This window comes from Diadema antillarum, unplaced genomic scaffold (assembly GCF_040938485.1).
Source record: "Diadema antillarum isolate AM-2024a unplaced genomic scaffold, OU_Dant_1.0 seq00001234_RagTag, whole genome shotgun sequence".
NCBI classification, from domain to species: Eukaryota; Metazoa; Echinodermata; class Echinoidea; order Diadematoida; family Diadematidae; genus Diadema; species Diadema antillarum.
In genome coordinates, this window is record NW_027272022.1 from 1,939,098 (window position 1) to 1,963,767 (window position 24,670).

The window sequence follows — 24,670 nt, forward strand, 5'->3', positions numbered from 1 at the left end:
ATTCCCTTTTGTAGTCAGCACAAGCTATTGGTGATTTTCCTGCTTTATGCAAAATAAGCCTAAATCTGAATGTGCAGGTTTAAGTGAATTAAGTGTGTATATCCAAATTACACATCAATGCAGCATTTTGTTAATAAAAAAAGGAAAAAAGAAACAAAATATCACAAAATGAAACATTCAACAAGCGTTACATAAAGGGTCTGTGGCTGGCGACAAACGATCTCTCCTTTTGAATAAAATATAATATATTATCATATCTCATTCATATACATGAAAACAACTGGAGCACAGGTACAATACATCTGGCACCTTCGATCAGCAATTTGGCTTGAATTGATGAAAAAATCAGTATCATTTTTTTTCTCTTCTTCCCAAGATAGAAATAAGAAGCCTACAGTATGACATATTCATCACAGAAGTAGAGAAAGAGGAAAGAAAATATGTGTTCTCACGTTTGTTTGTTTGTTTGTTTGTTTGTTTTTCCTTTCTCGTCGACCTCTCCTTTTTTTATATTTTTTTCTTTTTTTCAGACAGTTGGAAATCGACGGTAGAAAGAAATGGGGCGGAAAAGAAAGAAAAAGAAAAGAGATAGTCACAAATTACTTCTTCATCGTTGGCAAAGATAACCTTCCATGCTGGTACACACATGATATCATAATGATATCATTGAATTATGAGGAACTGAATAAAACTGCTTTGAAATAATAAATATCACTAGTTTGTGTTTCGACACACGACCTTGCCGTAACATAGTCATTACTGTTTTCTCAGCAAACAATGCTGTATTGCTTGTATCATACACCACATGAGTTACTTGCAGTGTAAAGAAATAAACTGGGTCACTCAAGATAGAGTGATTCCTATACATTTCAGCAAATGTTCAGCACAAAAATACAATACTCACAGCTCAAATACAGCCACACAGAATGTTCTTTTGTTTCAAAACGTGAAGGCTCCAAACGTAATAACTTTTGCCAGCCACAATGTCAAGAAACAGTCAATGGACAGCAACTAAATTATGACTCTTCAGCCTTCATGACAAACAATGTTTGTTTTTTTTTTAATTACTGGTATACGTTTGTTCCTGCTGTCATTTAAATTCAGCCGAATATACGTGTGTGCGTCCAATGAGCTCAGCAAGATGAACAGGCCCCTACAACGAACTTTCAGTCTAACATTCATCCTTTACAAGTCGCAATATAATTCGGCGAAGTAAATAAAGTCAAAAGCAACATGGCTTTCCAACAAACAACAACAACAAGAACAACAACAAAAGAAAAACACGCCCTCTAATTTCGCTAACGTAATGCACAAAACACCCTTGAGTTGGTATGAAAGCGTTTTCCCGACTGCTTTCAGATTTTCGAATGAACATGCATGTTACATGAACGTAGAGGGAGCTGCAGGAATTACCCGTATTATGCTCGACACGCGCGGAGTACAGACTTCGGGGCACCGTTTCATCAGTGAGGTGTCTCTCTCTTCCACCTCCCTGGTTTCATGAAAGTTATCAGCCCTGACAAGGTGTCAGTCTCTGGCATTCAGCATAGTAATAGTCAGTGACCGAGCTTCTCAGCCAATCACAAAGAAGAAGAAGAAGAAGAAGAAAAAAAAAAAAAACCAACAACTTAAAATCGTCAGAAACTGACGACTCCCATGAAACGGTACCCAGGAGCCGGTTTTTTTCCTTTCTCATGTTAGTTATGATGATTACAATGCCGGAACTACACATAAGTAGCACACTTATTTTTTCATTCCATTTTTCATAGTTCATCGCATGAATCTGGGTCTCCTTATAATCTTATCAAAATACTGACTGGAGAAAAAAGATAAATAAAAAGGCAGTAAGTGTAGTAAGTATTAGTAATGATGATGATGATGATGATGATGATGACAAAAATAATTATAATATTTAAACAAAAAATAATAATAACAATAATAATAACAATGATAATACCAGGACATCACTCATCCTACTAAATCTGCCCTTTCCAAAATAAAGGAAAGAGACATCCAACCACTTTCAGTAAAAAACTGCTTTCATAATACATTAGGCAAAATTTTGTATATAAAACGTAAAAAAAGACAATATTGAATAATCACAAGCAAATAAAATAATCAGAGAGAAAATAAACATAATTCTATGACAGTGATACAGCTGTAGCAATTTTTGTTGGTTTTTTTTCTTCAAGTATTGAATTGCTCTAACTCTCAACATTTCTCCTTGCTTGATCACCACAAGGGGCAAGGCACTAAAACCCTGGCATGCGCTCACTATCTTCATCCCTTTGCGTTATAGGAGAAAGTGATTATTGTCCTGCTTTTTAGTTGTTTTTTTTTTCATTTGTTTATTTGTTGGTTGTTGTTTTTTTTTGGGGGGGGGGAGGGTTCCTGCTTTTTTTTCCCTTTTTGTTTCTCTTTTTTCTTCAAGATTTCATTTTTCCTAGGTTTTTTTTTTTTTTTTTTTTGTCTTTTTCATATTTTCTGTTTCTTTTTCTGGCACAAATCAAGAGATATCGCTAGAGCGGCTCGTAGCATCCGAAGACTCGAACCCTAAAGCAGATCATCGAATAGGATCGGGTACAAGGACCTGTCATCAAACGAAGGTATTGGTGGTCGCGTCCAGGTCAACCGCCTTGGGGTCGGGCAGGGGAGCGAAGCCGGCTTCCTTGCGGTGTTGATTGAGCACGGGCCCGAAGTCGGGGGCCGGTCGAGTAGACTTTCGTAGTCTCTGCACATACGATTGAAAGATAAGCAGGGTAGAAAGGAAGGAAAAAGAACAGAGAGACAGAAAGAAGAAAAATGAAAATGAAATTCAGTATCACAACTACATTTTCGGTCTACGGTATATTCAGTGAAGAAACCAACTCCCAATTGGATGGATTAGGACCCTATAACTAGTAATTTGGAAAAAGAATACAAATTTTGCTGAGCAGTTAAATGATGTTGAAATGACTCGGGGACAAACACACACACGCACACACAAACAGGCAACACACCAGCACACAAACCATTTTTTTTTTTCAAAAAAAAAAGAAAAAAATTGATTTATGCCGCCGTTATGACGATGCATACGCATCAGTGAGCTCCTCGGGTTCATTCAATAACATTCGTTTTCTTCAATACAAAATCACTAGGCCTATAACGACAATTTAAATGCAATTAATGACGATCAAAGTAAATTGATGGGGAGAGGCATCAATTAAAAGCACAGCTTGTATCGGGCCGATACAACATACTAGTATAATTACTATAAGGTCCTCAATTGTTGTACATTCTTGTCAATACATAATGTTCTATCTACCTTATTCTCTGTTGTCAAAAGAAGTGTAACATATGTTTCGTCGAAAATGAAATAAACTTTGAATCGAATTGAATTGATGTGATTGATTCAATGAAATGTTTTCGTTTAAAACAAAATTATTTTTAAATAGAAGCTGCTAGGGGCCTAAATGTTACTGAAGAATTTTCTAATTGGAAAAAAAAAAAAGATCACTGTAGGGTTAAAAAAAAGACCTCGTGTCTATCTATACATTTCCATGACTTTTCCATATTTCTATAACTCTGAATTTTTCATGACTTTTCTCAGGCCTGGAAACATTGTCCAAATTCTATGACTTTTCCAGGTTTTTTATGGGACATTACTGCAAGAACTCTAATGATGTGAAGAGAATGGCTTGTGTATGCGACAGTCGCTAAAAAAAAAGCCCTAGCGGCTAAATAAATAAGGGACAAATGATTATATTTGGAAAGTAATCTATTTGAAGTAGATTTTGCAAACATTTTGGGCCTATGCAAACCCAAATTGAATGTGGAACGATGCGGACATTGGCATATTATGGAACCAATGTTAACATGACCCAGGTGTGGGAAGCACTCCCATGGGACATTATAGAACCCCTTGAAAGGGGTCGAGACGAAGGGATGTGGCCGCTCCACAGGTTGCCACCAACCGCAACGGCGACCCCAACAGGTGAGGTAGGCCTACCTGTTGCTACTAAATTTAACTGGTTACACAATACAAGCATTAGAATGGAGGGTCTAGTCTACCGTCTACCATTACTAATACTATGTTGACCTTTATTCTGTCGTGTAGCGTTCTACTAGATCCGACAAGATCTAACGTTAGAGTCTATGTAACGTTAGGCCCTACTACTAGATGGATCTACATAGACTCTAAATGTAATTTGTGTTTTAGTTTTGTTTTTCTAATGCATGCATTTTCCAGAATCTTAGACCCCCTAAACATTAGATTAATTGTAAGATTACTAAGAACCCGTACCTAACGTAACTAACCATGCACAGCCCACTATTTTATATGGGAGTGCCATGGCTGAATGAGAGCAACTTCAGATTCTTTCTTGAATGTTTGGTGGCTCTAAAAAGAGCCGTGTTTGTGATGGTTCAGGCGATGTTCAGAGTCATTGTCTAACCGCCGAATCCGTACAGAGTACGTCCCTGGCGCTTCAGGGCGTAGACGACGTCCATGGCGGTGACGGTCTTGCGCTTGGCGTGCTCGCAGTAGGTGACGGCATCACGGATGACGTTCTCGAGGAAAACCTTGAGGACACCGCGGGTCTCCTCGTAGATGAGACCGCTGATGCGCTTGACACCACCACGGCGAGCCAGGCGGCGGATAGCGGGCTTGGTGATTCCCTGGATGTTATCACGCAAGACCTTGCGATGACGCTTGGCGCCTCCCTTTCCGAGTCCCTTGCCTCCTTTGCCACGTCCAGACATGTTTGCTTCAATATGATGCGAGATTCAAATTGATACCGAAACTTGGTGCGCAGTATTATATATAGCTGCTATGCGGACGTAAGTGACCGCAAGGGGCGCGGTTTCAATTTGGCGCCAATCGCGCTATGAATAATGCATTATGCAGTGGGTATCGGCTTACAACTAACACACGCATTATTTTGCTCTTTTTGTACGGAAAGGGGTAGATATGTCTCTAATAAATTATCCACTTGAACAAAACTTGTTTCATCTTCCACAAAGATATAAAAGATTATCAGATATCAACATGTACATGACCACAACTAGTGAAACTATTTCGTGTTGAAGTACACGGGTACGAATTCGTCCAATATGAATGATTCATGAGGCAGCAACAGAGACAGGGGAAGCTCTGGATAATATCGCGTTTTTCTTCAATACGTTAGAAGTTTTGACAAAATTTTCGTCTTACTTGACTTGCAAAGCAAAATCGCAATTGCAATTGGATATTGATGTTCAGAAATATTTTCGTTATTAGTGCTAAAATCGAATTAAACGCAAAATCTTGAGACGACGAATGCTTGGCTCACATTATGAATAATGCAGTAGACGATGGACCGTGAAAACAGGGCCAATCACTGCTGGCTACGACTGACGACCAATCAGCGTTCATTCTCAGACGGTATATATACCAGAGCGCTTATTTCGAAATATCCAAAGGTGAATCTTCATCAATTTCTAAAATGGCCCGTACCAAGCAGACCGCTCGCAAATCTACTGGGGGGAAAGGCTCCCCGCAAGCAGCTTGCCACCAAGGCAGCTCGCAAGTCCGCCCCAGCCACCGGCGGTGTGAAGAAGCCTCATCGCTACAGGCCCGGAACCGTGGCTCTCCGTGAGATCCGTCGCTACCAGAAGAGCACCGAGCTGCTCATCCGCAAGCTCCCCTTCCAGCGTCTGGTCCGTGAGATCGCTCAGGACTTCAAGACTGAGCTCCGCTTCCAGAGCTCCGCCGTCATGGCTCTTCAGGAGGCCAGCGAGGCCTACCTGGTCGGTCTCTTCGAAGACACCAACCTGTGCGCCATCCACGCCAAGCGTGTGACTATCATGCCCAAGGACATCCAGCTTGCCCGCCGCATCCGTGGCGAGCGTGCTTAAGAAGTCGCTTTCGCCTAGCGTTCAAGCGCAATACCGGCTCTTTTTAGAGCCACCACTCATTCCAAAAAGAATTCGAAGATGCTCTCTCAATATGGTTTAATTTTAAGCAGTCATATATGAGTCAACAACAAACCAATATTTCAAAATACTGTAGTGGGATTTGGTTTTGGGGGATGGTTGGTTTTAACTTCCCCTCCTATCTACTGTACCTCACGACCTTAACCAGACCCGGACTGTGACTTTAACCTGACTAGGGGGTCACCTGACTGACACATCCAACTCTATATCAGGTGACAATTGACCCCCATGACCTTGACTCGACGCTGAATGGACTCACGGATTAGGAAGGAAACAACTACAAGGCATACACCTGTATAAAATCTACCTGAATCCAGTCCATCGTCAGCCTGGCGTAGTCAGTAAGTATTTTACGCTGTGAAGTGGACACTACTCCCACTTTAATACACATGTAAAATCAACACTAACATTAAATGAAGTAATGTTCTTCTCATACATTAGGACTTGCATTTATGTAAACTCATGACTTGTTAGGCTGAAATTGTAACAACTTCAGTGTGTATCACTCCACAGTTCTATAATACAAGTATCTAATCTAACTTAGTGTTAGTGTCAAGAATTCTATAAAAGGATCTGTATGAAGCTAGATCATGTCAGCAGAGGTTCTATAGCAGGGATTGATCCAGGAATTTCGTAAAGGGGGTGCAAAGCAGTTTTATATTCAATATTTATGTTGCAACTTCATCAGCTGACAAGTAAACGAAAAAAAGAAAAAGAAAAAGGCAATTCTCTGACACAATTGGCTGACAAGGCAGGTGGTCCCCAAGGTAGGGAGACTTGGTCATGCGATTGCATGCATGGATCTACCAGGTACTTTTATTTTCATTTTTTTTAAAATAAAAATTGGCAAAGGGGGGGGGGGGTAGGCAGACCATCCCCTCCAATTTTGTTTTTATTTTCAATTTAAAAAAAAATATAACTTTCAGTTTAAATCACATCTACATTCAGACAACCTGAAATTTCAATAATATGATAATATACAAAAGAGTCAAGATTAAACAAAAATGCTCTGTATTTCAAACTGATTTAAAGCATCTGTGATATTAAAGGGACTGCATAGTTTTAGTTAAGACCTAACTTCATGTTTCTCACATTTTTTGGGGAGATTACAAGAAACCTCTTATGAAATATGAAAGGGCATGTAATTCCAAGAGGAATTCACCATTTGATGAAAATTGGTTTTGAAATGGCTGAGGTATCGAAAACAGGGCTATCCTAATAAAAGGTGGTACACATCTTTTATTATGATCTCTTTGTTTTACTTTGTTTTTAGATGTCTCAGCTATTCCAAACCCAATTTTCATCAAATAAACTTTGAATTCCTCTTTGAATGGTATGCTCTGTCTGTACTATTCATAAGTGGTTTCTAGGATATCTCACAAAAAGTTTCCCAATCGCCAATACTATACCATCCCTTTAAACAAGAACAAGAATGGTTTCACTTCATACAGTGCCTTTCACTGGATACTACATGATTCACACTAGTAAATTGTGGGAGGAAAATGGTAAAAAGACTTGAGCAAGGCTATATCAAGTGCTCTTTTTAATGTAAATCATTGCCAAACACCAACACAAAGAAGGGTAATCCTCAAGCACACAAAAGGCATTCATGACTATCCGAGACAGGACTGTTGAACGCAGGGTTGGCCCACTATGTATTTACCAAGTGAGGGGGAAATGGTCATGTGGATATTTGTTTAGGGGTTGTAAGTTCAAAAGCTTCAACACCAATGTAAAAGGACCTTTCAAAGTTTCACCTTTACTACCTCAGTGCAAAATCAATAACTAGACCAGGCAGAAGAGAACTTTTTATCAAAAGCTTTTAATAGGACTGCTTAAAAAAGCATTTCTTTCTTTCTCTCTCTCTCCTTCTAACATAATCATTAACAGCTGACCTGCACAGAGATTCTGAGGTTTACTGAGAGCTGCACTTTTGAGACATGATACCAGGGCTGCCAACACTGGAAACTAGTTGAGAGTGAGACTCCCATAGGCCAATGCTATAATTTAGGAGTCAAAATGAGTGAGATCATTAGAAATGCATGCAAATGAAATAAAGTTTTAGAGTGAGAAAGGACCAAAATGCGTGAGTCTCACGCTGAATGCGTGAGAGTTGGCAGCCCTGTGATACTAATATATACAACATGACAAGTCACACCACACCATCAGTATTTGAGTTACATAGCGCTTTGAAAAGCTGATCGGGATGATGATATACGCTGAACATAATTCATGTCATGTAATTGTAGTTTCACTTTCTACAACTAACAGAAATTTGTAAGAAAAGAAAGTGGATTGAGATTGAAATTCAAACTCAAACCATTTTGATCTTTTTTTTAAGCATGAAAAAATTTTGACAGCAAAGCATTCACTAGTTTTTGGTGATTACTAAAAAATGAATTAACGGTTCCTTTCCTCTTCAGCATGATTGGTTTGAACAAACTTTGCTCTGCAGGTAGTTTCTGGTATCACAAAGGTATCCTCAATTTTCTCCCAGTGTCCATAAGCCTTTTCACTTGGTAAAATATACCGGTGTCATTTTCCGTTCTGAATTCACACTTTTCAATATTCTCACACACCCTTAATAAAAACTTTGGTTACCTCTTAAAGCTTGACTGATAACTTTCTAAACCAACGTTTCATGCTCCAAAAGGTCTATCAAAATCATGCGACCACCCAAAATAAGTTCTCACCACTGAGAGCTACAACCACACAGTTAACAAACATAACTCAAATTCACTCAGCGTACAATCTTGTACAATGCCTTGCAGGTACTGCACTTTGATATACAGCAATTCAGTGATAACCACAGCAACTGGCCTAAAATTCCAAAAGTAAATTATCCTACATGGTACATTGATGTACGGTAGTCATCTGAATCAGGTGACTGAAAAGCCACTGGAGTAGTACTATCCATATCTTCAAAAGTCTGACTTTCTTTTTTGAACAGACTTCTTGCTAAACTATAGAGCTTTTTACATTTTCATTTCAATGTGAATCTTCCTTATCTGCAAAATTAGTGGTCAACTTGAAAATCTTTTTTAAAAAAAGAGAGAGAAAAAAGTACAAGTTCCCTCATTTGGCAATTTGCACGTTAATACCAGTACATATGCATACATACAAATTAAGAGTACCTAATCACTTTCAGAGACTTGATAAATACAGGTCTTTAGATGCACTATACATACGATAACTACTGCACAATATCATGGGTCAACCTGTTGTGGCAACAATTCATGAAAACCAAACATTGTACATAATTATGCATCAATAATTACACTAGAGATTGAGTACATGCCTAACACACAGAAATGTATTTCAAGGCAAGGGGGAGAAAAACAAGTTATTTGTGGCTGGATATGAAAGCTTTTTGGGAACGAATTATGCGCAACTTAGCATAATTATGTCACCCACACAGTGATGAATCCATCATCCCTTCATCATTGTTACTTCTTTCATTTTACTGGCAGCACTATCATCATTGTCATCACAGCTATCATCATCACCATCATCATCATCATCATAATCACCATCATCATCATCATCAACAACATCATCACTGTCAACATTATCATCATCAACATTGACATCATCAACATCCTCCTCTTCCTCCTCCTCATCATCATTACGATTAGCCCCAACCATCATTACTATCATCACCACTATGCCCCTACTCTCACCATCAGTAAATTCTTCATCATTGTCAATACAATTGTCCAATCTGACCAATAATGGATAAAAGAGGCTTTCTCACTCACCTCCTTGAGCGTGCCGCTCTGGTTGGAAACAAACCAGACAGCGTAGACAGCGATGGGCACCAGTGAAGCCAATGTCATCAGCCATCCCATCGCCTCAGCCCAGGCTGGGTAGGTGTAATGATCGCCATACTTCCTTGGTTCATACATCACCAGGGAAAAGATGATTACCACCTTGAGAACAGAGAATGGAAATCAACAATCATCAAAATCAGCGGATTTTTAGAACTTCAGGCAAAAGATCTTAAGTAGAAAAATTTTCATTTTCTTCAGGTGAGAAGCAACTGGCCAATAATGGGGAAGGTTAGAAATAGTCCTAAGTATGATAGAATATCTTGAGGACAGGTGTTTCATAGTTTAGAACAGTAATATAGACAGCTTATGGGAGCAATAGGTTTATAGACAGGTATGTAATACATTAAGAATAATAAAATGAACATGTGAGCAATTGATGGCAAGGTTAAGAGGTATCCCGAATATCTTTCTCACCAAGGAAACCATGAATTTGTAAAACAATAAACATTGTAAAACAATAAAGTAGTTTTGAAGATGTTATGTTATTATTACCATTACTATCATCATCACCCTCAACTTTTTTTTTCCTTTTCTTATTTTAGTCATTGACACAGACTGGTCATTATCATCATCACTTCATTTTGGGATTTTACAGTTTTGGACTTATGATGCCATAGCTAATGATATTTGATATATGTCATTTATGAACTGTTATATATGCTTCCTTTCCTATCTTATTCTTTTTCGTTCTCTCTTCTCTCTACCACTGATCCTCCCTCTCTCTATATATTTTTTTTCCCCGGCAAGTTGATGTACAACTACAATGATTATATTTTTTAGCCTTATTATATTTCAGAATTTGGGAAATGACTCTGTGCAATATTGGTGGACTTAGAAAGAAATTTATATGATATGATGATATAATCACTGATATTGTTTCTGTATGTTTTGATTTGTTTGCTGTGTTGTATTTTAGTGCGAGTTGGTTTTGGTTCCAGTCTATTACGGGCTGGGGGGGGGGGGGGGGGGGGTTGTATTGGGACGTAACAAGAGAGAAGGTTTTTGAAGTTTTTAGCATCATGCCAATGGAGTAGTTTTTATGCAACGTTTTTATACGATTGTTCTTTTCAGTTTGATTTTGCATACAGTTATTTATTTAGTAGCTAGTTCTTTTTTATGTATATATTGTATTTGTTATGCTTAGTCATTTATATGTGAAAATCCCGCGATGAGTTTCCTGTAATACTTTTTATTGGACGAATAAAGATGAATTGTGAATAGAGTATCTGAGCTGAACAACAGCAAACAACCAGATTAGTAGTGGTAGTAGTAGAAGTAGTCGTAGAAGTGGTAGTAGTAGTAAGTAGTAGTAGTAGTGGTAGAAGTAGTAGCAGTAGTAGAGTAGTAGTAGTAGTAACAACAACAGCAGCAGCATCAACAATATCAACAACACAAGCAACATTTGTAACGAAAATAATAAACCCTCGATGAACCCATACAACAAAGGAATAGTATACTTACGACAAGAAAGACAGGCGAGATATATTTCCAGCACGCCTTCCAGTATATGTTTGGTCGGAATCCTATCATTGAAGCTACATTGTCCAGGTATCGGTCAATACCTGAAATCAAAATGAAACAAAAATCCTCCTCTGTGCAAATAGCAACTAAACAGCTGATAAGTTCACATTGCTACACAGCTTAAAGGTAGCTAGTCCACCATTCCTGCAATCTCAACTCTCATCTCCCTCAAACAAGGTTTGTCATTGAACCTCTGATGAACTTCAGTGAGCTGTCAACTGGAGAATACCGTGTGCGCCGAATATTTTGTGAGGTTGTTATTTTCAAGAATTTTGCAAGTCAGCTGCTATTCGCGAAATCAAAGACATATGAAAATATTGACTGAATGTTGATATGAATGTGACGTATGCGTATACATTTCTCCGTTCAGTACAGGACTCCATGATCGCGAATTTAACCATCCACGAAATTGTCGGGAAGTCTTGATTCGCGAAAAATTTAGACTCGTTAAATATAATGGCGTATACAGTATACAAGTAACCTGTATGGCCCTGTTTTGTACAACAATGGTAAGGGTGCATAAGTAAGAAGATATACCTTCTCATTTCTTTCACATTACTTTTTTTCATCAAATGCGACCACAGGTATAGAAGCTACTGTAAAACAAAATATTTTTGCGGCATGAAATTTTCGCGAATTGGAGCCGACTGCCTTTTTCGCAACATGATATTCCCGCAAGTTGGCTCTAACATTCAATGCATAAAGCATATAGTGTAGAGAAGAACAAAAGAAATAAGAGAAAAATGGGGAAGGGGTGCTATGCACCCACCCCCCCCCCCCCCTTTGATTTTGCAAAGGCGCCTCCCCTTTATGAAATTCCTGGATCTGCCTCTGATAATAGACAGTCAAAAAGTTAAAAGAGAAACTCGTTTACTGAACACTATTTCATTAGAAAGTTGATAAAAGATTATACCAACTCTTGCTGGAATGGCAATTGTCATGGTAACAACAAGAATTCAGCTTCCTGATCGGCTGTTGCTTTGGGAAGTTGTCATTCCAGTAAGAAATGCTATCCTAACATTTTTTTAAATGAAATGGGGCCTTGGAGACCACTACAACCCACTCACCGTATATCCATGAAATGATGATACTTTCAAATACACCGACAAAGACCAGCGAGAGACCTCCACAGAAATCATTCATAAGTGAGACAAGGTACATGCCACCCTGAAAAGTGAACATCAAAGTATAAATTTGCTGTCAGCATCTTTTCTAACTTTACACAATTAACGAGACATGTGCCATCTATACTGTGTGTTCATTCCTTCCTAACACCTACCACCATGCTATTACAAACACACTGGGCAGTCAGGAATATTTATCACACGTAAGAGCTAAAACAAATAACATTGAACACAATCATAGCAAGATTTGAACACATATTTATTATTACCTTCCCCCTTTCCCATTTTTTCCTACATTAAACAGTAATTAATTGGGGCACTTTACTGGTATTCAACACACGTTCCTACCTCCCCCTCCCCCCCCCCCCCCCCCAAAAAAAAAAAAGACCCAAAAGTGTTAGCTAGACATACTGTGAAGTCAAACAATGTGACAGTGATGCATTATGTTCTTGTGCAGCGACAAAAATGAAAATCAACAAGATTATGCAACCAAGATTCATTTAAAGTTACAGCGCATACAGCGTCGATTACCCAGGTACAGATCATTCCCAAATGCATACACAGTCAAATTAGACTGTACTGTGGCTTCAAAGATTAAAGAGGGAGAGGGTCAGGCGTAAATTCTTGTCCTCACCTCGCTGACCAGCGGAAGGCCAAGGAGGAAGCAGATGACAGACATGGTAGCAGTGATCATCCACTTGTATGTCCGGAATTTCTTGCTGTACTTCTCCAGTTCATCGGCAAGTCCAGTATTGACCGTCTCAAACTGGCAGAACTGTAATCCAAACCAAACCAAACCCCATGAGAGACTGGTGGGTCAGACAGAATGCCATAGGAAAGCACACTGCGTTCTTACACTCCTGAAACAAAATCCCTTAGATTTTTTTGTTCTTTCTTATCATACACAAAATTCCAACACACACACAAATTGAAAATTGAAAAATAATACAAAACTGCAGGTGAGGAATACTTAACAAACTTATCTTATCAGTTTCAAACATGTATTGCTCTTGTACCTTCATCAATCTTATAAAACTTGCAGCATGTATACTATATCAGCTTGTATACTATATAAAGGAAAGTGCTCAGCAATACTACATTTCTTTATACTATATTTTGATGAGAATATGTGCACATTAGTTAACAGCCACTTCTCATTTTGTGGAATGGTGTTTCAAATCTATTTGCCAAGGCATTATCTATTAATTACTATGCCATTAATTTATGTTTTCCTTTGTGCAGGTGTGCATACCTTTATCTACACCTCATAATATCAACATCATCAATTAACCAATCTGTCAATGAATTCATCAAGCATGGCATTCACTAAATCATAATCACTGCATTGAATCATCTATATCAAATAACTACAATCATCATTATATTATTTTTTCCTGGTATATTTGCATCATGTAATCCTTTCAGATACAATATCAGAAAGTATTACACAAAATCAGATATAGAAAAGATAAACATAATCATGCAAGGCAATGAAACAGGCAGAAATGTTGAAGTGTTACTACTAACAGGGGCTGGGAGCACCAAGGACTGTATCTATCATGTCATGAAAATATCTGTGGTGTTTCTCAGGGGGTGAAATTAAGGTGCCTGGAGCTCACCTGTGACCCCAATCCAAGCATGAAGAGCATAATAAAGAAGAGAATGGACCACAGCGGAGACAGCGGCATCCTCGCAATGGCTTCAGGGTAGGCTACAAATGCCAATCCTGGTCCTGAAGCAGGCAAATAGAACAAACAAACAAACATAAAATGAATGGGATGGGGAGAAGAAGAGGGATGTCACTTCTTTTGTCAAGAATTTCATGTCTTGCCTCTTTCGTGGTAACTACAGGGGACTCCCATTATAACAAAGTCCTTGGAGCAGATTTGTTTTGTTATATTGAAATATTGCTTTAGCCAAACAGTATACAAAGATACCTGGATGATAAGTTTGAGATCTGAATCTTTACTTTGTTGTAACAAGAATTTCATTAAGACCCTCACGACAAAATTTGATCCTTGACACCCAGAATGCTTTGCCAAAGACTTGACTGACATAGCAAAAACTAGTGCATGCAAATCATATGCTAGGCAGAGGAATGCATTGAGCAAGTATAGGCAGACGGAATAGCTCCATACTAAAGTTTTCCCTGGGAAAAGAATTATCCATTAATTTGAACACGTTATTAAACTGGCCAATACAGATCTCGGTAGATACCTACCAGATTGTGCGATGTCCTTCACTGAAACGCCAGCCTCATGAGCCATGAACCCCAGGACGGAAAAGATAACGAAGCCAGCAAAGATGCTGGTTAGGCAGTTGATGACTGAGACGATGAGGGCATCCCTGGTGTGGGAGATCAACAATAAAACATGATGAGGACTTTGGTCTCTAAAAGACCAACAGAATAAGAACAAATACAATGATTCATATTTACTAATAACAATCCATGGATGGAGTTTCTATAGCTGTCACTTTCTGAGCATTGCTATGAGAACTTTTTTATAGTGAGTCATGTAACATCTCACTCTTTTCAACCACAGAGCAAGCCAACAGCAGATATAATTCAAGCACAAACAATCCTTAATTAGCAATTGCTTTCAATGAGAATTGATCATTATGGAAGCAGCATATGGGAGAATGTGAAGGGGGGAAGTCTATTTCATGAAAACATTGATCCTGTCATAACATGTCAACAAATTCACTCTATCTTGCAGGTGATGAGCTTCCAATAAAAGGACAAAATAAAAAGGGTCACACCCTTGGAAAGCTCTGAAACACATCTGACAAAACAACATGGACTCCACCATTTATGTGTTTTTATTTGCTGACTGGTGCAAAATATCAGTGGGCAAAACTTGTTATGAAATCCCTGAGGCACAGCAGGGTACCTATGTAGGCAGTCAGAGAGTTAAATAAAGCAGCTGAAACTTGTTAATCCATTGTAAATTCTTTGTCTGCTTGTGTTTTATTTGCCTGGTTAAACTTTGAATGGTGACAGACTTGGCCTTCTCACTTGTAGCAATTATTCTTCCACTTGTTGTAACTGGATAGGGTGTGTAGGGAACCAAAGGCAACGCCAAGGGAGAAAAAGATTTGTGTTGCTGCATCCTGCCACACCTGAGACAGAGAGAGAAAAAAAAATTAAATCAAATTCAGACAGGGAAACTCCAACGTGAGTCAAACAAGGACCAACTCTTCCACACTTTACTGCAAGGTGATCATAATTGTTTTTTTATGTTCATCTGTAACACTGAATGCTTCATGTTGTTTTTGTTGCAATTGAAATGGAAATAAACGAATTGAATTGAATTGAATTGATAACACAACAATCAATCAATGCATACACAAACAATTTCATTCGTATCACACCCAACGCCCACTCTTTCACCAAAAATTGAACTTATGCTGGTACTATAGACAATCAAGGACAACAAATGATGTTAGGCTAAATCAAGAGCACATAAGGCTTCAAATCTCCTCTTTCTCAGTCTACGCTTTGCCCATATGGACATGTATCCCGCTGACAGTAATTCTGACTTTTTAAAATGGTTGGTTAACGGCAAGAGTAACATCAATGTTTTCCTATTGTACAGTACTTACTGTCTCATTGCCTATCATCAGTATTAGCAAATTCTACCCAAATTTAAGCGGAATTCTATGACATTAACATGAAGGGTTTAATCAAAATCCTAAGAGCGCCCTTTTATTAGTATTATCTTAGTTCTCATGCATACCGCAATTCATCAGTGATGCCAAACTATTGAATATCATTCATTGAAGCACGCATATGAAAGAAGATGAAATCAACCAATCCCGACCTCAGATAAATAACAACTAAAATATAGACAAAGAAAGAATTAGCTTTAAGCATGTACCTTTCACGCAGAGAATAAAGGGGATTCAAAAATATACCTGTGGTCGCCCAAGCTTTGAAATGTCCGGTTTCATGTAGAAGACAATGCCGTCCACTGCCCCATCAAGGGTCAAGCCTCGGACAAGCAGGATAAAGAGAACCAGGTAGGGGAAAGTGCTGGTCAAGTACACAACCTGGGAAAAACAAGAAAGAGAGGCTAAAGTCAAGGGTGAAGCAAGAATTGACCAAAGCTCATTTCATCTTGAAGATGAAAGAAGCTGAAGGAAATCATGTTGATGGCTGTATGGGAAAAAGTTTGACATAGGCCAGTCAACCATCCATCTTCTTTCCTTTTCTTTGGGTCTTTCTTTCTTCCTTGGAGTGGGCAATAAGTGTTCATAAGAAGTTCTTCATGATATCTGAAATTCCTGTAACCAAGGGTGCTTAGAAATGGCATTGCAATAATCAAAGTGCTCAAGGTTGACATTGAGAATGAGCCAATTTAACCTGCTGAGGACGAGTCCTGAGTATACTCGGGCAGATGTCTCATGGGAAATGTATGTTGTAGCAAAATCAGCCCGTCCTCGACAGGTTAAATGAATTTTCAGCATACTGTCTGTTGTGTTCCTGTATGATAAATTAATATTGGGGCTCATTCAGAGCCTCTATGTTTAACATCAAATTATTTTGTTTGTTCCTCTTTTGAATACCTACACTGTATCTTTTAATGTGAAAGAGTAACAGAATACATACTTGTGTTAAACTGACTACCATGACCACCTAAAACAATGTTCCCAAATTGGAAGTATGAAAAATGACTGAATGATCAAGAGGAAAATGGCATACCTTTCCCGATGTCTTGATTCCTTTAACGAGGCACAGGAAGGTGATAACCCAAGCACCAGCAAGACACAGAACAAGCTTCCACTTGACATTTCCCATCTCATCAATTCCGTCACTCATTCCCAGCACATGGTTGCTACACAAAGCAAACATGGGGATAAAAATCAAAGATCAGAAGACCGCATACACAAAGGAAAATAATGTAGTTTGAATGATCGACGTTACTCTGTATTTACAAAATACTTACTCGACGTTACTCTGTATTTACAAAATACTTACAAATTCTTATGTCTGCTGAAAGTATTGATTGTGAAAAAAGTGTTATTTACACTTTGCAGTCAACAATCTTCGCAAATTACACAAGATAGAAAGAGATGTCTGCTAAAATGATTGAGTGCTAATAGCATCATATCAACATGTCAACATTCTCCTATCAAAATCCAGGAGATTCCACAAAGCAATAAGAAAGATACTTGTATGCTACATGCATCTTGATGCTTAGAAATAATCTGAGAATCCAGGGGATTTGTATATTATTCTATCAGGGTGTGAAATGATATTCATTTATGTTTTCTTTCAATTTAGTGATCAATTATTCAAAACTCAACTATTCAAAGGACACAATTTAGCAATCCCCCCCCCCCCTTTCACTGGTATAATACTCTCATACAAATGGCACAGCAAAAGGAAGGTAGCACTCTTACTAGAAATATTCTTCGCTGGGTGGCTTTGGGTTCAGGAGGAAGCTAATGTTGAAGGTGGTGTTGCCATCGGCAACACGTTCTGTGCAATTGTCTGTGTTCCAGCCGTGTCCGCAGCTGGCCCAGGGCAGGACGGAGGTGAGAGAGGAGAAGAGATAGAAGATGGTGTAGGCCAGGATGACCTGGTAGTAGATGGACACCAGGAAACAGATGACCAGCATACCGTAGCCAATCCCTGTGGGAGAAGGGTGGGATTCAATGACAGGTGGAAAAGGTCAGAGACCAAGGCATAGGTCAAGAAATTTACTTGGTCATGAAAAGTGGGAAAAAACAGATGGCAAAGCATTCAACTTGAACACACAGCCAATATATCAAATTCATATGCTTACCTCTTTTTTTTCTATCTTTATTTAACAGTAATCTACAATATTTTGCTTGAATCAACTTCCCGCTTTGGTCGCTTTGACCATTAAACCATTTCTCTCAACAAATTGTAATATCACAAATTTCATATGGCTGGACATTTTGATCAAAAGTTGATAGCCAATTATCATTAAATGAAGCCAATTATTATAAAATGAATACGATATGCACATCAAATGCAGTGACAGTTCTATATATCTATATTACATTGTGCCCTTAACTGTAGAAATATACACACAGCTTGATTGTTGTGGATCTCACACAAAAGAAGTCCTACAGTTTTGGCTAATCATACATACCACCATCGATATCTGACTACAAAATTTTCCATGCTTATTCTCAGAATCATTTCTTTTAATGAATCTGACAACTCTGGAGAAAACAATCAGTACTGGTGAATATTCCCTCACCTTTGAACATGGGGCAAATCTTCCAGATGCCCAAGCAACCGACACCCGTAAACTGTCCGAAGCTCATTTCAAGGAGAAAGAGGGGAAGACCCGCTACGACCAGCATGATGAGGTAGGGGATGAGGAAAGCTCCTGGGGGAACAAGAGATTAATAAACTCATTACAGAGAATTCTTCTGCCACTAGAAAAGTATATCATACATATTTGTGTGACTGCTGAGGACGTCTTGGTGACGTCCCCACAACATCCCCGCAACTTAAGGGCAAACAAGTTGTCATCATGTTTGGGAACATCTCAGACGTCGCCACGGAGTGACCTTCTTGGTGAGAGCACAAGCCACTTTTTTGTCTTTCAAGTTGCGAGTGTTATGGCAAATGATTAGTCATGGCAACATCCCTCTAGTGAGATAGGCCCTTTACCCAGGGCAACTAAAGCTCGCTGATAGGCAAATACAGAATGGGTACTTGCCTGACAGGTATCTTGATAGAATATCACCCTAATATCACTACAACATGGTTAGATCTTGACTTATCATAAACACAACAGCTTATTACAACATTTGGACTATTAATGACAATGTTTAACCATTCAAAACCATCTTCTCAGTTTGCTTTGTTGTTGCTGCTGTTGTTTCTTGCATTATCAATGCCATTTGTTTGTTTATTGTCATACTCGACAAAGCTGCAATATGTTTTACCTTTTGGCAGCAGAGTGTCATCAACCTTTTGACTTATTCACTCTAATGCAAACCAAACGTTGTCGGGCCTTATCAAGCTTTAGTAGTCAGACAGGAATCAATTTGTCATCAGTTTGGACGGGGAGACGTTTCCTCGTAGGACGTTACAACCCCCAAAAGACAGACTAAAGCATGACGATGCCCCCCTTGTTTCCAGTGCCCTAGCCAAGGAAAGGATGTGTTCTTCCTACCTCCACAGCCACGTTTTCCTACACGTTTCCCTGCCTGTTACCCCTCCCCCCCCCCCCAAAAAAAAAAAAAAAAAAAAAAAACACCCTGGTCATGAGCCAAGTGCATTGACGATGCTGTATTCATTCAACTGATTTCTGTCCCTTTACATACAAGTTTACAAGCTCATCTATGCAACATGCCATACACACTAAGAAACTTTCAGAATATGGGGAAAGTAAGAAAAGATACTTGACTGACAGAAGTTGTTGGCATGACAACAGATTCTAATTGCATAGTTTACATATTAAGAGTTTGTTCGCAAAAACCGATAAGTCCATTTTTGAAGATTTTGAAGTACGGTACATGTCATAAAGTACAAAATAATACCTTTTAAATTATATATTGGTCACTACATATAAAGGTACATTTTTGAAGTTATGGTCAAAAGAAGCAAACATTTTCTTTTTATTCTCTTTATTTTTCTTGACCTTTAATCGCAAGTATCTCCATTTGGCAAATATGGACTTATCGGTTTTTGCAAACAAACTCTTCATATATTGTGTGTTTGTTTCATAAGAAAGTGAGAGAGAGAGAGGAAGAGAGAGGAGGGGAGGAGTAATCTAGCTTTCAAAGGGTGTTTAGGCAAGTGCACATTTCCTGAATTTCGCATGAACATTTAATTCATTACTGTGAACGGAACAACTAAACTTGTTTTGGCCCTGTCAACTTATCACAAAAAAAAAAAATAACAAAAAACAAAAAAAACTCAAACAGGTCTACATTGAAAGACGAAAGAGAAACACAGAGACAGCTCTAAGGGATACTGAATTAAAAGTATCAATTTCCTGAAATTATGCAATCAGCACTCTAACACAGGTAATTTTTTTCATTACTTCAGCACTGCTGACTTATGCAATCTTACATAAGCTTGACTGAATCTACAATTGGTTACACTATGACGCACGCAGCTCAAGCTACTCTCAAATACAGGCCATGACCTAAGTATGTAAGGTGGAAAAAGTATCACACTGATATAATTATGTCTCCACAGCAGCAAATTATACTCAAGTCTAGTAGACTTATAATGTCACTAACTGTATGAAGAATATTACTAGATGCATACTGTTAAAGTAACTCCCATTATGAGGGTCTAAAGTGCAGTGACCTTTGACCTCTGATCTTGCAGCTATCTCCAACTTCACTGAACATTATGGATACAACCTTTTCTCATTTCTTATTGCAAGGCCACACCAAGAACCTTCAAAGTTCTTACCAAGACACTTTATAATGACACCATTACAAAAGTGCAATGACCTTTCATGACGACCTTACAGGCAAGTTGCATTCTTTCTAGGAAAAAAAAATGTGGGTTCGTTGATTTGCTTTCCTCAGACAAAATGTAAAATGAAGATGAAAATGAAGATGAAAAAGTTTGAAAAAAATTCAAAATTATACAGTTTACATTCACTTCCCACTAATCTTGACCCTTGACCTATGACATAATCCCCACATCTGGGTCAGTTGAAGTCTAAAGGCAGAAATCAGAAAGGAAATTTATCCTAAATATAAAGCAAATATGAATAAAAGAACAAATTCACAATAAAAAAAAAATCATTAATATAGAGTGGATTTGGCACAATATAACACGTATATGTTATTATCACTATTATCATTATTTAGACAAATTAATTAAATTCAGAAGAAGGCAAGAAAGCAAAGCAGACAGAAGATGTATGATAACTCAAATCTCAAAAGAAAGTAAATCGAAGTCACTCACCTCCACCGTTCTGATAGCATAGAAACGGGAATCGCCATACATTCCCGATCCCGACCGCATAGCTGACGCACGATAAGATGAAGTCGATCTTGCTGCCCCAGTTCCCGCGGGAAGGATTGCCATCGTCGTCGGCGGGGTCCCGAGGATGTACGGGAGGGTTCAAACTTTCGTACTTTCCGTCCGGTCCGGATTTGACGGCTGGTTTCTCACCGTTCGGCCGATCACTGCCGTCGGTCCCATCCAAGGGTTTCTGTCGTCGCGAACGGAAAAAAGAAATGACAAAATTATAAACTTACATCCCACTAAACAAATGTTAACACGGAAACGTTGTTATAATTAGGCTGTGAAGTACCTTAAGTATACGAAGAGAAACAAGTTTGTTGGAATGCAATAACTTGATTTGGTAACTCAACTTCTCACTGACATAATTGGGCAGAGCAATTTCAAATCATAAGAAAGCGCGATGTTATTGATAGCTGGTCCCCCTCCCCCCCCCCCCCCAAAAAAAAAAAATGAACTGGGTCAGCGATTGACGTCATTCAAGAAGGGCACGACGACGGGATGATAATACGTCGCTCGGTCAATTCGGAAATAAAGTGATGTTTGCATTCGGCGGGAACGCGAGAGATGGATAAAACCCGTGATGATGCGGTGGGCGCATCTATCGTCTCCGTGTGACGCATCTCCGACAATCCCACTCCACTCCCCCCCCCCCCCCCCCCTCCTGCTCCTCACTGTTTACTTTTCTTACGTCTGCTCTCCGTGAAAGACATCTTGGCGGGATTTTGTATTTTGAGGGATGGACACAGTTATACAATCATTCATCTTATAAACCGCGTCTCCATTCTCCATCTTCCCTTCCGTGCCTTTTTTTTTTCACTTTCTCGATAACGGATTAAACGAACAAGCTATCGGTCATACCTACTTGGTGTACATAGGTCCATGGTCATAATGGCCAGTTTAAATGTGCTATACCGTATAACGGTCTATTTGTGTTGGATTTCGATGGCAAAAACAAAAAATAACAAAAACAACAAAACTGAGTGCGGATATGAATATTCTCAGAATAAAAGGATTTTCCCGTGACATGTTATGAACAGATTACGATAACTATGATAGCACTCTTCGCTTCGTTATCGTTATACGTCTTGCCAATTAGGTTCTTTGTATATCATGCCAACAGCATAACTAATACCTTATCAAAGTCTGTAAATCATAATGTGCAGAAAACGATGCCGCGCTTTATGCCATGAATTAAGAATGAACATGAAAAGCACTTGTTCACATCGCATACGAACGTCAAATTACGGATGGTCATCGGTTCGGACTTCGACACCCTCAATTTTTTTTTCTCTCCCCTTCCCACGCAAACGTTCATAAGCCATCATGTGCAGACTCAGCTGATTGCGATCACCGACGGGAGACGATGGTCACAGGATTGCCAACTCACGTGGGGCCCTCCCCCTCCTATTTTCATTTAAATTGATAAAAATGGCTTTGGATTACGTCGATAATGTCGATTTATTCTCATATGCGATCGGAAATCCTTCTATAGTATCATGTGAATCGCCTACGCGAAACCTCCGTCTTCACCAGACCGTGAATGAAAGTCATAAACCGGTTTGATGCATCAGGTCATCGTACGCCCTCCTACAACAATATTAGCACTACAATCTCTATTCATTCTCTTTCTCTCCCCCTTTCTTTCTTACTCAAGCATAAAAATGCACAAATACACAGATTTGTTTATTTCAATTTCTTTTACTACGATACACTCCACTTAAATGTTCAGAGGATGAACAATAATGTAGCCTATACAACACATATTGTTATGAATCTGTCAATTATTTTTCACGTGAGCTGGAAGAGAGTTCTGAACAATCATACGGGCTGGTATCAAATTTGATCAACTTTACAATCCGCCAAAGTTTTTATCTGTGGTATTATACTCATCAATGGGTGGATTGACTGGTGACCTTGGGATGGATGACTGCATAACCCGTAACAATATTCAAACAATACAAAATACAAAACATATCTCCTGTCAAGAAGTATACTAAATACTTAAAAGCTAATGAAATCTTACATATAAAAACAAACGATGTCCCCGCCCCGTTATAATTCTTAAATATTTTTTAAAACATTTATTTAAAAAAAGCAATATAATTTAACGGATAATACTAAGCAGGTTTCTTTCAAAAGCTGTATTACACGTATAGTGAACATAAAACAATATAGAAATCAGTATACTCCGTACACAAACAACAATCTCCCCCTTCCTTTCCTCCTATTACTATACATTCCTTCATTATCAATCAAAATATCTTATTATATCCTTATTGTTCCCTAGGCCAGAACACGCTACACCCATAACACGCACACCCACATCCCTCCCCCACACACAACCATACTCACATACCCACCCACTCACACACATAAACACGCCCACACACACGCACATGACTAAACCACCCACCTCTCTATCCTCGCCAAACATCATTATACCAATATACCAAAATAATGATACTCTGATATAACAATGGATACAAATCCTACATTATACCATGGAGGTATTTACCTCCATGATTATACCATGGAGTTCTACCTCCATGATTATACGCACACCCACATAAACGCGCACTCACACATACCGAACAGACTCTGGAAGAAAGAGGAAATCAAGAATACACAAAACAGACGAACACACACACACACACACACACATACGTACATGCCTAGTATGTCCGAGGACCATGACAAACTACCTCCTCTTGAGGACAGATGTTATTTAGCTCTCAATCGTCATACGGTTAAAAGACTCATAATAAAAAAGAATGCCTTTAACGACGCTCACAAGATTACGCGCGTTTTTTTAAGTTCACAAAATAATCATAGACCTATACATCAGAGGACATGATTTCTCGTTTTGGTATACGTCCGAGATAGCTTTCTCTGATGTTAACATTTTATGTTTCAACATTCGACAGAGGTCAACCACACACAATTACATTTGTCAGACATTATAATGCAAACCTGGGTTCTGTTTGATTAAAACTTGCTATTCTAACAAAATAAGATTTCTGTGACTAAGGTCAATAGCTACAGTTTATGCATTTATACATTGAAAAGCATAATGAAATGTCCATTTATTATTATTATTCTTTAGGGGGAGCACTCGCCTAATATTGTATACCGGCCTGTGCCGTTCAGATGGGTCGCTTTTTTTGAAAAATATATCCTTGAACATGCCCCCCTTTTGAGTCGTAAAATCTCCAACATGCCTCACTTTTTAAAGATCGGTAATTTTATTGTTGAGTGTTTAATCG

The 24,670-nt window shown here is 38.7% G+C and overlaps 3 protein-coding genes across 3 annotated transcripts in view; 1 reads left to right on the forward strand and 2 right to left on the reverse strand.

Moving 5' to 3' along the window:
• Positions 1-2,449: 2,449 nt before the first annotated feature.
• On the reverse strand, positions 2,450-23,928 carry LOC139745136 (sodium- and chloride-dependent glycine transporter 1-like). Its single transcript, XM_071655555.1, has 14 exons — positions 23,923-23,928; positions 21,345-21,594; positions 18,661-18,792; positions 17,831-18,062; positions 17,130-17,262; positions 16,343-16,477; positions 15,444-15,547; positions 14,649-14,773; positions 14,047-14,159; positions 13,062-13,202; positions 12,371-12,470; positions 11,244-11,344; positions 9,711-9,881; positions 2,450-2,731 (listed from the first exon to the last, which is right to left on the reverse strand). Exons 1-14 carry the CDS (start codon positions 23,926-23,928, stop codon positions 2,597-2,599), a joined length of 1,878 nt encoding a protein of 625 aa, XP_071511656.1. The 3' UTR covers positions 2,450-2,596.
• The window catches only part of LOC139745115 (histone H4), a 50,995-nt gene continuing 30,677 nt past the window's right edge, over positions 4,353-24,670 (reverse strand). The window contains exon 2 of the mRNA XM_071655535.1: positions 4,353-4,757. Within this exon, the coding sequence (XP_071511636.1) occupies positions 4,429-4,740 (312 nt within the window). The 5' untranslated portion in view covers positions 4,741-4,757 and the 3' untranslated portion in view covers positions 4,353-4,428. The remainder of the gene's footprint in view (positions 4,758-24,670) is intronic.
• LOC139745114 (histone H3, embryonic-like) lies at positions 5,463-5,876 on the forward strand. The gene is given in 2 exon segments (XM_071655534.1): positions 5,463-5,498; positions 5,500-5,876. Coding segments are annotated over 2 exon segments (411 nt in total). The 3' UTR covers positions 5,875-5,876.

What these genes read in the sequence shown, in the direction of transcription:
- LOC139745136 (XM_071655555.1), bottom strand. An exon ending in TGGAAGAATAATTGCTACAA is followed by an intron (nt 14,774 to 15,443) that starts GTGAGAAGGCCA and finishes CTCCCACACCAG; the next exon opens with GGATGCCCTCATCGTCTCAG. An exon ending in TCTCGCCTGTCTTTCTTGTC is followed by an intron (nt 9,882 to 11,243) that starts GTAAGTATACTA and finishes TCTGTTCTCAAG; the next exon opens with GTGGTAATCATCTTTTCCCT.